At 34.3% G+C, this 16,042-nt stretch overlaps 1 protein-coding gene across 5 annotated transcripts in view; it reads right to left on the bottom strand.

The window, feature by feature from the left end:
• Positions 1 to 16,042, bottom strand: part of DGKB (diacylglycerol kinase beta) — a 681,931-nt gene that overhangs the window by 420,103 nt on the left and 245,786 nt on the right. For all 5 annotated transcript variants that reach the window (XM_032873966.1, XM_032873990.1, XM_032873985.1 and 2 more), the window contains 2 exons: positions 10,673 to 10,789; positions 1,132 to 1,205 (listed from right to left, as the gene is read on the bottom strand). In XM_032873966.1, coding sequence (XP_032729857.1) covers positions 1,132 to 1,205; positions 10,673 to 10,789 — 191 coding nt within the window. The remainder of the gene's footprint in view (positions 1 to 1,131; positions 1,206 to 10,672; positions 10,790 to 16,042) is intronic.

The raw sequence follows: 16,042 nt of genomic DNA, 5'->3' as shown, positions 1-16,042 counted from the left end.
AGATGGCAGACTTATCATAGTAAAGGAGAAAATCATTTTAGCATTATTATTTAATTACTATTTTATATCTTCAAAAATGAGGCAACTATTCTCTTTAGTAAAACAATGTAAATATTTTATCAAGTTACTAGCTATTTAAAATAATTTCTATCATGTTTAGCAAAGTAAAAAAATATATACAACTCTATGTTAATGAAGGAAAAAAATTAAGCAGAAATAATATTTTGTTGATTGGGAATTGAACAGCACTCTTCATTTCATTGAAATAAAGCTGGAAAGTAAGATGATTGGAAAGGAAATTATAAAATTTCACCAATCATGAAAACATTTCAACTTTCAACTTCATTATTTGATGAGCCAGAATGGAAATATCTATTTTATTATCATAGTGTTTACATGGATGCTTTTATTTGATTGCTCGTTTGGGGGCTGAGATTAGTAAAGACTTCTAGAAATTATTAAAGCAAGTGCAACTGCATTTTTATGACACCCCTTTTAAGAAGCATGTAGGATTTACACTTTGATGTGGTGATTTTCAGATTTTTATTAAATATTATGATTTAACCATTAACTTACTACAAAAACAAAAATTTTGTGTTGTCTGCCAATATATCAGGACCTCAATAATGCAGCTCATTTTAATTCAGATTAAATATATTGTGCTCCTCCAAGATATATGGCATCATGTACTCCAAAAACACACATGCAGAAAATCATTATCATGTAATTTGTCTAGAAGCTGGACATAAATTCTGTTCCTCACTAGTGAATGATGATTTACGTAAAGTCGTCTTGTTGACCATTTAGAGAACCAATTTGCATTCAACAGTATTTATGGAGCCATATTGTATGCAATGCTCTTTGTTAGGGGCTAGGGGCGATAGAGTAGAGAGAATTCAGATACCCAATACATGATAATAAAAATAACTATAAAGGCCATTATTATATTAATATTTAAACTGTAAAAATAAGGAGAAATCATATCAATATATTACATAAGGATGCTAGAATTATTTATTTGACATTAAAATTGTTAACCATAGAGAATAATGTTTTAAAATGTTTTTACACTAATTTTGTCTTTTTATATACACATGACACAGAAAATAAACCCGATTTCTAAAAACATACCGTTCTCCTTGCTTTCCACCACTTTTGGGGTTCACAAAAACTAAAAGCGGGTGAGTACCAGGAACAGGGGTAATCTAAAAAAAAAGTTGGATAAATGGACAAATTATTCACATTATCTATGAAGAGGACCCTCTTATTTTTAATTCATGAAATAACAATTAACAATTTTAAGAATATGGCTCTTAAGTTCTGTAATATGGATGGATAGACAGATCTACTTAGTAACTCAATTAAACCCTGTGTTTTGACTAAATATATATTAACAAGCATACTCACTCCACAAAGAGAGGGAGAGTCTAGTTAGGTATAGGGCAGAGAGGAAGGCAGCTATGAAGAGGAAATGGTGTTTGAATAGCCATGAGAAGAAAACAAAAGGCACAATTTGTGGGACGGTGAGTAAAGCAAACAGAATATAGTGCAGAAAGATTAGAAGAAAGGGACCAAATGATAGAGAGCCCTGATTTGACAGACACCTACTATAGAGTTTTGCGCCGTGTGTGGAATCCATCTATCGAATCACTTGTCCATTAGATTCTCAGTAAGATGGTTTGAAGTCTCTTTCAGCCTAACTGTCTGCCTCTACACACTGTTTCCTCAGTGCTTTCTTTCCCTGCTTGGGGAGTAGAGGGCCAGTTGATTAGGTCTGTTTGCTAAACAGTAATCTGTAAGTTGACGGTGCTCCTACTCTATGCCGTTCACTGCTTTCGTCACTACTGGTTTCTTGGTTGAACAAAAAAAAAGTACCTGTTCTAGTGGAGCTTATATTCTAATGGAGAAATGGATAATAAACAAACAAATATAGAGTCAACAGGGAAACACACCAGGAAATAAAATAAATCAGATAAAATGATAGCTGTTCTTGGTGTGTGGGGAGGTAAAGTTGTTTTCAATATGGTGGTAAAGAAGAGCTCTTGCACTTTACCGGAATTTAATGTTAATAGGTAGACTTTTAAATAAAAGTAGTCCTCTTTAATCTACCACTACATAAATCCCATCTAAATACAGTTTGACAAAAAATACTTAGTAACAAAACATGCAACTGCTGGAGCCTTCTTAACATTAAGTTGAATAGTTCTAGATCAGTTTACTTTTTGAAAGTAAATTCAAGGTATCCTTTACTGCTATGAATTTCCCTTTTAGAAAGTATTCTTAAATATGTAATGAGACAAAAACACCCATTGAAACATATGATGGGGGTGTCTGAGTGGTTCAAATGGTTAAGGGTCTGCATTCAGTTAAGGTCATGATTTCAGGGTCCTGGGATTGAGCCCCACATCGGGCTCCCTGGTCAGCGGGGTGTCTGCTTCTCCCTTTCCCTGCCACTCCTCCTGCTTATGCTCTGTCTCTCTCTCAAATGAGTAAAATCTTAAAAAGAATTAAAAAGTAAATATAATAAACATATGATGTCCTTTCTTCCTGTTTGTTTGAACAACATAAGTTAAAATATTCTTCTAATATCTTCTAATATATTTTCCTCCAATCTTAGGTAAAATGTAATTTTTCTGATGAGTATATAGGCACTGGGGAAATGTTAAAATCTTTACATTAGTTATAATATACTAAAATATCCTTATTTTTTCTGCTTTTACTCTACTTCTCCCCCTTTTTAATCTATTGTATCTGTTTCTATTTTACTTTCCTCTGTAAAGAGGACAAAGGTTCCTTGTTCCTGGTTTGCCTCTAATTCAGTTAGGAGGTAGACAGATGAGCTGGGTTTGTAGTAACTTCGCAGTTCTCTCCTGAACCAAATGTGCTCAATCAATTAATACATAGAAAGTGCCTACTAGGTTAAGCTACTGGCTTGCAATGTTACCCTTTCCCCCTCATTTAAAAGCTAAAATAAGAAACACTAAAACACAACTTTATCTAAAGACTTGCATTCATTTTATTTTTCAACCAATTATAAAATCAGATAGAACTTCTAAAGTTTTGCACATGTAAAAAAAGGAATGCTAACACATGTGGATTTTAGTTGCCTTTTTGCACTTAATTTGAATTGTTACTCCTTATTTGTAAATAAAGGTGAGAATCTCAAGGTAAATAAAGGTTTTTGAGCAAAACATTAAATCTGAACCCAAACACTCATTAAGATGATCTTCCCCAGGGGCACCTGTGTGGCTCAGTGAGTTAAGCCTCTGCCTTCGGCTCAGGTCGTGATCTCAGGGTCCTGGGATCGAGCCCCGCATCGGGTTCTCTGCTCGGCGGTGAGCCCGCTTCCCCCTCTCTCTGCCTGCCTCTCTGTCTACTTGTGCTCTCTCTCTCTCTCTCTCTGTCAAATAAATAAATAAATAAAATCTAAAAAAAAAAAAAAAAGATGATCTTCCCCAAACTCAACATTCAGCTTACCATTCTATTAAAATAAATTAGATTATATTAAATTCACACTGAGTCTGATATTTATAATTTATTTGAAAATATGTTTTAGAGTGCCTTTCAGAAATACAGGTTTATTGGAATATTTAAAGGCATCATAACTATTTATTAATAAAGGACAGTATAAAGCTATAGAACAATTGCATTCTACACCTTATTACTAGCAAGTATATAATCCACTAGAATACAGGCTATAGAGGATTCCAAAATCCAGAAATGAGGATGTCATTTTTAGAGGTGGATAAATGGATAAATAGTTCAAATGCATTAGGAAAATGAAGATAATTTAGATAAAGAGTGAACTTAGAAGAATAATGATGCTCTACCAGTGACAAAAGTCAAATGTTCCAAATGGAAATACAGGAAAAATCAAATTATCTGGCAATCTTTTCCCCATCTATATTCTTATTACAAATTAAGCTTACAAAATAAGACTACATAAAAACAAAACACTGAAAACTTTAGGTATCTATTTGTAGTTTCCAGGCTCTGTGGAATAGAGTCCCTTTGATAATAATGTTAGATAAAACTCCTGACCTAATACATTCTACATTAAAGGGATGATATGTGATTTAACATCAGCACCACTGAGACTCTGGTGTTAAGGGATCATTTAATGTTGTTATACTAGAAATGTCAAGGTTTTGGGCAAATCTGTCATGTTTTTCAATGCCCATTCAAAAAGCTTTAAAATTCAGCTAAACGTTGTTGCAATTAAAAAAAAAAAAAAAAAAGCCAACCCATGGGGCACCTGGGTGGCTCAGTTGGTTAAGCTTCTGCCTTCGGCTCAGGTCATGATCTCAGAGTCCTGGAATTCAGCCTCACATCTGCCATCTACCTCCATGCTCAGTAGGGAGCCTACTTATCCTCCTCCCTCTGCCACTTCTTCTGTTCCTGCTCTCTTGTCTCTCTCTTGAAATAAATAAAATCAAGAAAAGAGAGAGAGAAAGAAGGAAGGAAAGAAGGAAGGAAGGAAGGAAGGAAGGGGAGAAAGGAAGGAGGAGGAAAGGAAGGAAGGAAGGAAAGAAGGAAGGAAGGAAGGGAGGGAGGAAGGAAAAGACAAAGAAAACCAATCCAGCAGAGGAAATTTGGAGTCCAGAAGACCAAAGAGAATTTTTTAATTTGATAGCACCAAACCTGCAGTATTTCATAGTCATTTTCAAGTCTGATAAGTTAAAAATAAACAACTACTTTATGCACTAATACTCCTGAAGTAGGGAGAAAGATCTTACTGCCAAAGACTATTACTATCACAACTATCATATATTCCTCATCATCCTTAGTAAAAGAACCCAGGGCAAAGGGTAATTCTGAAACACTGGCAGCTCCCATCACACCTGTATCTTGGAAACTGTTGCTGCTGTTTGCAGAATTTAAACATGCATTTCTTTCAAAGAGTTTAAGAAGATGTGACTTTTGATGTCTTGCCATATAAGAATGCAAATAAGAAGTCTAAGTAGGAAAAAATGTGTATTTTATCTATAATTGAAAGTTGCTATAGACTGAATTGTGTTTCCCCAAATTTTATGTTGCAATCCTCCTTTCCCTGACCCACCTTGTGGTGGTATTTGGAGACAGGGCCTTTGGGAAGCAAGGAAGGTTAGATAAAGTCAGGAGAGTGGGAGCTTCCTGATGGGATTAGTACCCTTGTAAAAGAAAGATCTAGCATCTGTGCACACAAAAAGTCATGTGAGCAGGCAAAGAGACGACTGCCACCTATAAGCCAAGAGAAGAGGACTCAGAATAAAATTTAACTGTCACTTTGATCTGAAGCTTTCCAGCCTTGAGAACTGTGATAAGTAAATGTCTGTTGTTTAAACCACCCATCTATGATACTTTATTATAGCAGCCCAATTTGACTAATACAGAAATGTTTTATGGAAACTCAAGACATGCTCTTTACAAAGGAAGAGTGAAAGCTTCTAGTTACCTTCCTCAGGATGCCAGGATGAAATCTGATACTAAGGACCAGCAGCCGTCTTTGATAATGAGGTGACCTTGAAGATACTACAGATGGAGGATAGGAAAGAGAGTACCAGGCCTGATAAAAATGTGGAACTGTTTTTTTGCCCTATTTCTAGAGATCCTACTTCTGGACTTCATTTACACGACAGAAAAATTTAATGTATCTTATCTAAACCACTGTTATATTTTATTTGTTTTTGTTTTTATTTCCCTGTTACATGTTGCAGATCTTAATTATAACTGGTATGAAAGACAAGATCCATGAGGGTACAGAACTGAATACAAATGGAGCCAGGCATAGAAATCTTATAGTTTCTCAAACTTGTAAATATTTCTAGACCCTGAGTGCAGAACAGAAACCTGATATCAAAATCTCTGAAGATACTTTATATTTTTCATTTTATCTTACATTATGTTTTTGTCCTTACTGAGTAGAGGCATAATCATTTTCAGTTAATTCTTTTGTAATTTAAAGAGTCTGAGATAAGGAAGAAAATACATAGGTATTACTAGATGTGATATTTCAATTACTTAATTCAATCTATTTGCTTCCAGATTTTATTTTCCAAAGAGGTCAAAATCAGGTAAAAACTAACTTACAGAATTCAGAATTTAGTCTAGTAGAGCTAATTTGTATTGTAATGTAAATCATTTATACTGAAAATAAAGAGGTTAAAAAAAATACACAGTTTCCTTAGTTTCTGAAACTTGGTATATTTGATTTTGATGAATAAAGTCATATGGAAATATCTTAAATTTTTAAAATATTTTGAAGTGATATTTTAAAAACAATTTCAAATCTACAGAAAAGTTCAAAGGACTGTTCAAATAACATTTTTTTTCCTGAAACATTTAAGACTAAGTTGCCAAAATGATACTTTACCACTCTTGTTTACTTTAAGATAGCCTATACACAAGAACATTCTCTTACCTAAACACAAGTGTCAAAACCAGGAAATTTACATGATTCTGTACCAGTTGCTTGTGTTATAAAAGCCATTATTGGGACAACTGGTAAAACCTGAATGGAATCTGGGAATTAAAGAGCACTAATACATCAATCTTATATTCAAGTTTACTAAATCTCTTTGAACTATATCTAATATAGTCTTTAATATGAATTTTCAATTTTTACTGATACAAAATTTTGAAATAACTTGTAAAATTCAGTCATTTTGAACCCTGACTTACTGCTATTCTAAAATATTATACACTTTTTGTTACAGATTTTGGTGGAATGGAAGGGAAAACTAAAACATACATATAAAAGGAAATTCTGTCAGCCTAAATCTATTTGTTCTTGGAAGTAAATATTTATACAGCACCTGAAATAATCTTAAGCAGAACAATATATAAGACAGATGAAAGGTAAGTTGCTCTATTTGAAGCATGAAAGAATCTTGAACCTACTCTCAGCCTTTCTCTATGTCAGTCAATGGCAAATCTATCATTTCAGGTGAATGAGCCAAATATCTTAAGAGATGTCCCTAATTCCCTGATTTCTAATAAACCATATATCCAATCTATCAGCATATCCTACTGACCTTCTTCAAAATACATGGAATACCTATCTCTTCACCTCCCCTGCTCTATACTGGATATGCCTCCAACCTATAAACCCTCAATAACTGGTGGCTTTCTCCAAACTTGACTCTTTGTTCCCTAACGGTCTAATGTCAACAAGGGTAAGCGTTTCAACATTTAAGTTAGGATCATGTTATATCATGTCATATCTTGCCATCTCTTTCAGATGGAAAGCCAGAGTTCTTTTGCAGACCCTGAAGGCTCTATAGCATCTAGCTCCTATTCTTTCTCTAAAGTACTCTTCACCAGTTTCCACATTGCTCAGCCTACTCCAACCATGCTGTTGGTCTTGTTGATCCTAGAACTTGCCAGGCATGCACTTGTCTTAGGGCTGTCCATCCCCTAGATACCCATAGGTCAAAGGCCTCACCTAAGTCTTAACTCAAACATCACATTTTAATGAGGCCCAACCTGGCCATGTTACTTAAAATTAGAGACAACGCTAACTCTGTCCTGACACTTATTACTGAGCTCCATTTTTTCCATATTATTTATAATCTAGCACATTATAAGCTGGGAACAGGGACTCAGTTTATAGGTTATTGTATTAAAGTGTAGAATAACAATTCTGGACTTAGGGACTTAAATGACAATGACGAGCTAACTATGGAAGAGCCAACAGGCTTGAGGATCCTAATGTACACATATGTACGTGCACACACACATCAGTCCAATAAAGGGAACTAACTGAATACACACACTATATAGTTGTATATAGTCCACATGGATATATACATACACACACATATGTTTGTTTACAATCTGCAGTTATGGTAGGGGATGGTACTGACTCAGTTAAATATAAAGGTTCCCCATTTTTTCTGGTGTTAGGAGCATTACGAACTAGACTTTTTGGTTCTCCAGTGACCCTTTTATTTGGAAATTCTTCTCAGAGAATAATCAAGGACAAGGCAACTTCAGTTTAATACAGTTTACACAGTGGCTCTGTTTCACTTGTTTGTTCACATGTGAATAGTTATCTGCATTTTTATATCTCGTACATGTTAGAAATTGTAGTTTCAATTACATTTGATCATATGTATTAAGTGTAAACCTATGGTGCGAGCGGTGACAAAGACAGAGTGCCTAACCACCTCTATTTGAAGTCCCCTAGGACCTGGGTTAATTAATGAGACTCATCCTAAGGTTATACATGATCTATTACTTCCTCTAATTAGAAATAATAATCCTGATCATTATGCTGGTTAGCTGGAAAGAAGTAAGATGAATGTGCTTAACTATGATTAATAGTCTTCTTTAAGCAGTGTAGATCTCTTCTGTCACAGACTTATATGCAAACCAGGCTGCAACTCCATGCTTTTTCATGATATACATTTTTTAAAGCTCACAGAAAAATTAATTTTCTGGCACATCTTTTTACCTTTCCTGATAAAGAACGATTTTGTAATTTTAAAGTTGATCACCACAACAAAATTTACTTATTTTTCTACCCTGCATTAGTTATCCAATAACTGATTCTTTTACCTTTTTTATGTTTTCCTCAAAATTGTGTGAACACATATGTGTATCATAGTTTAGTCCATTCTGCTGAGGTGAAATAGATTGTTGCACATGATTATAAGCCCACCAGTTAAAATTCAAAAAAATTATGATGATAATAATCATGGTATTTATTTAATGCTGTTTTATAAGGGCTGATGTCTACCCTGTGCTTACTAACAACTTTACCAGATAAATTCATATGCAAAAGAAAGTTATGAAGTTATTACCTGGTTTGAGAGATGCAATACATTCACAGAGAAAGGCAGGTGGTCAGAACAAGGTGGTCAGAAAGTTAGCATTTAACCTGTTAAACTTTTTAACCAAGGAGACCGGGTATTATAAGAGTAAGACACATAAACTCTGAGCTAAGTGGACCTTATTAAACTTTGGCTTTACAAACTGATTAACTGTGAGGCCCTGGGAGTAACTTTGCCTTTGAACATTTTGTAAGTGGTTATAATAATAATGATGACATTTATCTTATGTTTATTGAATTAAGAATATTTATCGCATGTGTTTACTGAGAGGATTCATTTACTTAATAGGCATAAAATACTATCATGGTGTCTAGCAATATTGTTTAACAAATTGCACATGTTTCCCCTTCATGTTGAGAAATGTCTAGCCATGTGTGAAACGCACTTGAATTTAAAAATTAATTTTCTTTTCTGATATCTTCACCACTTTAGTCAAAATGACTAAAGATTTAACTAATCAATATTTTCAACTGAAGTACTAAATTTATAAAAAAAATTTTTCACTAAAAATTTCACAGGACCACTTAGATTTTTTTGCACACAGCCCCCCCCCCCCCGCTTTTTTTGGCTCTCAAAGTGGATAGACTTCATATCTGAGTCTCTCAGTGAGATTGGCAAACATACAGAGAGGACTACCAAAAGCTGTAAATCCTAATTTATTCTTTTGATGAATGATTTCTAAACTTTCTAACCAATGTAATAATTTCATCATTTAGAATTTTTTTATATTTGAATTTAATAATTATTAAAAAGATTCTATTTACCATGTGTTTTATTAGATCAGAAAAAATCAGTAATCTGGTTATCAATATTTAAGCAATTATTATTAAGTTTTTAATGAGATAGTCAAAATAATGAGGAAACATGCATTTAGGCAACTACTGTGTGCTCTGAAATCTGCTTCCAAATTAAGGCATATAAAACACATAACCCATCATATCATAGATAAAATAATAAATAAAAATAAAAAATATAAGGTTATGTATATTGAAGACAGGTATGTGACAAAATATATTTTTGTTAGGTAAGTGGTTGGTAAATTTTCCTAGACAACATGAAACTTGAAGCATATTGAGGAAGAAAGGAAATGAAAATTAGAAGAGAGAAATGTATAGGTAGAAAAGCAAAAAACAAAAATGAACTCACAATTTCATTGATGCAGCCAAGTTCATGGATTGTTTTTATGTTGGAGTGAGGAAGAGAGGCAAATAAATACAATACATACAATCTATAGAATGTCTTAAAATGCAGACTGAAAGAAATCTTACTCCTAATACCCGAGATCATAGGAGTATTAAAGGTTTTTAAAGTACTAAAAATGTGATTTTGAGCTACCTGTGTTTAGTTAAACTAGAAATATATACGGGCTTTCAACTTTGATTTTAAACTTTAGAAGATATGGATAAGTCATAATAAATCCTTTATTTCATTATTTACATAGGAACAAAAGTATCCACACACTTGAAATTCATTTTATTTTTCCCTTGACACTTTTGCCACCAAAATGACTCTTCCAAATATACAAACAATATATATGAGGTAAACTTATAAATAATATGTGTGCATATAAAAATGTGTGTATTTAGTGATATTTGCAAAATCTTCAGATTGACAAAAGATCTCTTACAAACTTGAGTTCAAATGCAGATAACATCAGAAGTGATTGATATAACTGGAGTGTCACTCTGTCAATCAGATATAAAATTGACATCCTGATAAATTAATAAAGATCCTTCCGAAGTCCTCTGCTAAACTAATCCGCACATTAAATAAATGTGTTGCTAGATGGACATATGTGTGTAAGAGCATAGCAATTACCAGTGTGAAAGCTACTCAAATTTGGATTTAAAAAGTCATACCTGTAGGCCTTGCCCGTCCACTGTCACAGAGTTGGCTCTTTGCATTTTGTTCTTATCTGTCACTTTGTTTGATTGCTGGGAACCACCTTTTTCCTTCTTCACCGTTGCTTGTCTTTCCTAGAAGGAGGAAATCTTTTATAAGAATGTTGTTTTACTAAAAAGGGCAACACAAAGAAAACCTTTGTGGCTACAAACTTGGGCCCACGTTCATTATTTGGATTTCCTAGTGAATACTAAGACTGCCGTTACTTTCAAATGGCTTAGTCCCCGTGATAGATACAAAATAATACCAGTTAAAGAGACTAAGAAAGAAAAACAGATGACATTCCCCTATGTTCCCAATGAGGACTGTTCATCAGAAGTTCTCAAGGACCACTAAGCGAATTATTATCATAAGGAATGATAGAAATAAATAATATGAAGTTATAAAAGATGTTACTGAGCACTAAAAGTAATGCTTATAAATACAGGCAATATAAAAAACGAATACATGATGAACTTATAAGGGGCTACTTATATCCAGGATGGCATAAAATTTAAAACACACATTCCATCCCAGGTAATTCCTTTGTTCACCATGGTGGAAATATTTCTTGTAGTTGTCTGCCTCCTCTTTCTGTTCCCCTCCTCTCACTCTCTCTTTGACCCAACCCAAAGGCTTTTTTCACCACTAATCCACCAAATCTGCTCTTCTTAAAATCATCAATGACCTTCTCATTGCCACATCTATTGGTCGGCCTTCATCTTTTCCACTTTTTGGCAGCATTTGACAGAATGCCGACTGACCTCTTCCTCCCTCTTGAACACCTGCCTCACTGGGCTTCTGAAAACATCTTTCTCTCATATTTAGCTCTCTTGTTACTTCCCTGCTTTCTGAGAGGCTCTTCCATTTTCGTCCTCCAGATTTATAGTCCCATAACATTTAACCTCTTCCTTGAACATTTCATCTTCACTCCCTACATTCACTCCCCAGGTGGCTTCTTTAAATCCCAAGGCTCAGATTTTCAACTTCAACTTCAACTTTCAACTTCATGAGGAGGACTTCTAATGCTCTCGTCCCTGTTCAGATTCTCCCTTGAACTTTAACTCATACATACAAATGCCCTCTCTATCTTTCCACATTGGTTCTAAAATATCCTTTTTTTAAAAAATTTCCTGCCTACCCTCCTTGAAAACAAATCCCAACCTGGATGATGACTCACCACTTCTATCATTACATACTTTAGGTCTGTTTTCTTCTTTGCCTGGATTATTGTAGCCATCAGCTAATGAGTCAATTGGCTTCCATCTTTGTCTCCCTACAGTAGGTTCTCTACATAACAACCACGCTCATCCTATTTCACTTCACTCCAGCTACCCCCACCTTCTCATTACTCCTTGATCACCAGCATGCTCTTAATTCAGAGTTTTTGCATTCACTCTTCACTCTGCTGGAAAGTTCTTTTCAGTGTATTTGTTGGGCCCACTCCCCACTTAAGATTTCTATTCAAATGTCAGGTACACTTCTCTATTCCCTTTAGCCTTCTTTTATAGAAACATAAAAATATATTTGTATATATAATTACATATTATATATAAAATATGGATAAAATTTATTACAACTTGAATTTTTAAAATTTAATTAGTTTAATGCTGTTAAATTAATTAAATTCAATTAGTTTAATTCTTTAAAGAGAAAGAGGGTTTTTTTGCTTCACTGTTGTACATTAGATCCTAAATCAGTGCCTGACAAAAGTCAGGATAAATGAATAGAGAAACAAATGAATCAACATTGAAAAAATTTTAAGTGCCTGAAATACTGCAATGAGAGGAAATATTGGGTCATGTTTAGGCTTGGTAGGAAAAGCTCTGATCTGGGGTGCCTGGGTGGCTCAGTGGGTTAAGCCTCTGCCTTTGGCTCAGGTCATGATCTCAGGGTCCTGGGATGGAGCCCTGCATCAGACTCTCTGCTCATCAGGGAGCCTGCTTCCTCCTCTTTCTCTGCCTACTTGTGATCTTGGTCTGTCAAATAAATAAATAAAAATCTTAAAAGAAAAAAAAAAAAAAGCAAAGGGTTTTGTTTTGTTTTGTTTTTTAAGTGGATTCTATGCCTAGTGTGGAGCCCAACACCAGGCCTGAACTCACACCCTGAGATACCAGGCGTCAGCCGCTTCACTAACTGAGCCACTCAGGTGCCCCAAAATAAAGCTCTTTTTAACTATATTAGGATCAGATGGATCAGAAAACTTCTCAGGCCAAAATAGATGCTAATCAATATAGTCCATTTACCTTGCAATTTCATGGTGTAAAATCACTGAATATATTTTTGTGTGGCTTAAAAATGGATGGTGTAATAGGATTCCTGAAATTCACATTCTTTAGAAAACGATATACCTTCATAGAAGTATAATTTCTGGCAAAAATATTGATTTTTTAAAAGATAGATCATTCTTCCTAAACTTGAAAATTATAATTTTGTGCATGGAGAGTTAAGAGTATAATGCATAGAAGGAGTGGATTATAGGATGAGGTTTGGAGTCAGAAAGCTTGAGCTGAATCCCGCCTCTGCTACTTAAATATTACGTAATGTTAGAGAACATAACTCTTATTTGAAATGGAGTTAGCAATACATATTTCTCACAGTTGTGTAAGGTTTAAGAGAAAACACATAAATTCCTAACATTGTTCCTATATTAGAATATGTGCTCAATAAATGAAAGTTACTATGAATAATAAAGTGTGGCTCTCCCATTAGGGTGCTCATTAGTAGTACAATTATGCAAAGTGTTTATTATATTTCAAGTGTATATATATGAAAAATTACACTTAGTTACACTTAAATATATGTTTAAATAAGTAGGGCTCAATGTTTACAACTAAAATCCATGGCTTGTATTAAGAGTTCAAAAATGTAATACTGGGGGAAAGTAAGGGAATAATTTCTTTCTGGATTTTTGCATGCAGGTATCTAAGACATGGTAACAATACTCTGTAAAAATCTACAGTGCAGAAGATCTACATTATCTTATGTACCTTATAGTTTATCACACCTTATATATCTTGTAGTCTGCCATATAATCCAACAATTGCTGTTTCACATTGAATTCCTAAAATGTTTAGTTTGTAAGAATTAACTATAATTTAAGTTGGTTGGTCACATTGGAACTGGGTATTTATGACCAAACTATTTATAGATGTAGTGCTGGAAGTTTAAGACATGTTATGTGTGTGTCTGTAAAAAGAGCTACTAAATCATCTACGAACATGATTTTATTCCTAGCTATGCTCACAGCGAGGGAAATTTCTTTCCCAGTAAGAATCTCCAACTAGCAGAAAGCAGTTGATTAAGGAGCTTCAGGTCTCTTCAGGGAGTCACCTTTCTGAGTAAATTGGAGTCGATGAAACAAATGCTTTATAAGAAGCTTTATAAAATATAAAAACAAAATTTTAAATCCTAAATTGAATGTTCAACTAAGGTATTATTTTAGAAGTCTAAAATTATAAGAGAGAGGTATATAACAAGCTAACAGAAAAATCCTCAGTCTCTCCAGAAGTTGTCAAAAAGCTTCACGAAGAGCTTACCGCCTGATTTTGAATCATTATTAGGGATAAATGTTACCTATTAGGGATAAACTGTTACCAGAGAGCAGTGCTTACCACTTCACCTTCCACTTTTTTTTTTTTTTAATGTGTTTGGTCTCTAAACCTCAAAATAAATACATGAATTTTATTATATAATTTAGATAATATTAAAATAATAAGTGTTTGTTTAAACACACACACACCCCAAGAAAACCAAGTGGTTTCTTTTGGCGGGGTGGAGGGGGAATGCCTACTGGGTGAAATTTGTGGAATTAATCAAGGCTGAAAATTTTAAACAGGAGAAAATCATAAGCATTTAATTTTTCCCAGAGTTTTGTTTTTATTATACTCATTTGTTTTATTTTTATTTCCAAATTATATAGAAGTCTCCCTGAGCTATACTTTATTTAAGCAGCATAAGCTCGCAGTAGGATAGTTGGATATTTTTTCCTATTTCCACTGAGAAAATCTTTACTTCTTTCATATTTTATGTGAGGGACAGGAAGGGGTAGCAATTGTACCTTTGAAAGATCTGCTGTCCACAAAAATTTCACTAGCCTGTTTTGGGGGTTAATTAACTCTGAATAGCAGAGTTCTATTATGATATTTAAGAGACGTATCCCAGGGTTGAAATTATTGAAAAGTCAGGAAGAGATCACCAACCTGATTATACATTGTTATTAAGGATAAAACTGCTCTCTGGGGATGCCTGGGTGGCTTAGTGGGTTAGAGCCTCTGCCTTCAGCTTTGGTTGTGATCTCAGGGTCCTGGGATGGAGCCCTGCATAGGGGCTCTCTGCTCAGCGGGGAGCCTGCTTCCCTTCCTCTCTCTCTCTGCCTACTTGTGATCTCTGTCAAATAAATAAAATCTTTAAAAAAAAAAAAAATTGCTCTCTGGTAACAGGGGGCAGTGTTTGCCACTTCACTTTCAGCTTTTTTTTCTTTTTTAAGTTTTTGGGCTCTAAACCACAAAATAAAATTACATTATAATTAAAGCAAATTTTGTTCTGCTAGAAAAAATTGTCCCAGACATAAAAAGAGTTGGAAAATTATTGCTTTAATCAATAGAAATTATTCAAACACTGAAAAGACCTACTCTGACCACAAAAAAGAATATAGAAAATATAACTTTGAAATATAAAATATAGTTATTGATATTTCAGCATTTTCAAATATCAAGCATTTGTGTTTGCTATGCAGACATTTTAAATACAGAATTTAATGTTTTGTGATCCTTAGACTCTATAAGTAGCACAACAGATCTTAACTAGAGAATACATTGTAATAGAATTCCAAAAGAATAATCACCATAATTAACAAAGAAGAAAAGCCAAAAAGACCATTCATAGAAAACAGGAAGATGAAATAAATGACATAAAAAGACCTCACTTTAAATATGTGCTCTAAAAAAAAATTTTTTTTTAATATCATGCTGATTCTCAGATGTGGAGTATTTGCACATTGCTGAAAACTGCTTTCACAAAAGGGATGTTTACCACAATATTTCAGCCTGCTGTTATCGATCACTCACAAACTACAAGCAGCAAGTGATGATTACCTCAAGCACAGGGTTTTCTTCTTTTTGTCCAATCTCAGCATGAGAGACAGGCAGCAGCCAAGCACCTTGATTGGTACAAAGTCACAAAAGCATGGGGAGGAGGGAGCTCTCCTGCCACCACATCCTTCCCATGAGGCCTGGAACTCGATTTACTGCTACAGCCCCACATGCTTGAACGGAGACTTAGCCCTTTCTGCCACTAGAGCGAGGCCGCAAGAATTTCCCAAAAACTCTAGAATCTGAACCAAAGGT

The sequence above is a fragment of the Lontra canadensis genome, unplaced genomic scaffold (genome assembly GCF_010015895.1).
Source record: "Lontra canadensis isolate GAN:19392208 unplaced genomic scaffold, GSC_riverotter_1.0 scaffold2, whole genome shotgun sequence".
Classification (NCBI taxonomy): Eukaryota; Metazoa; Chordata; class Mammalia; order Carnivora; family Mustelidae; genus Lontra; species Lontra canadensis.
This window is presented reverse-complemented; position numbering and strand designations above follow the sequence as displayed.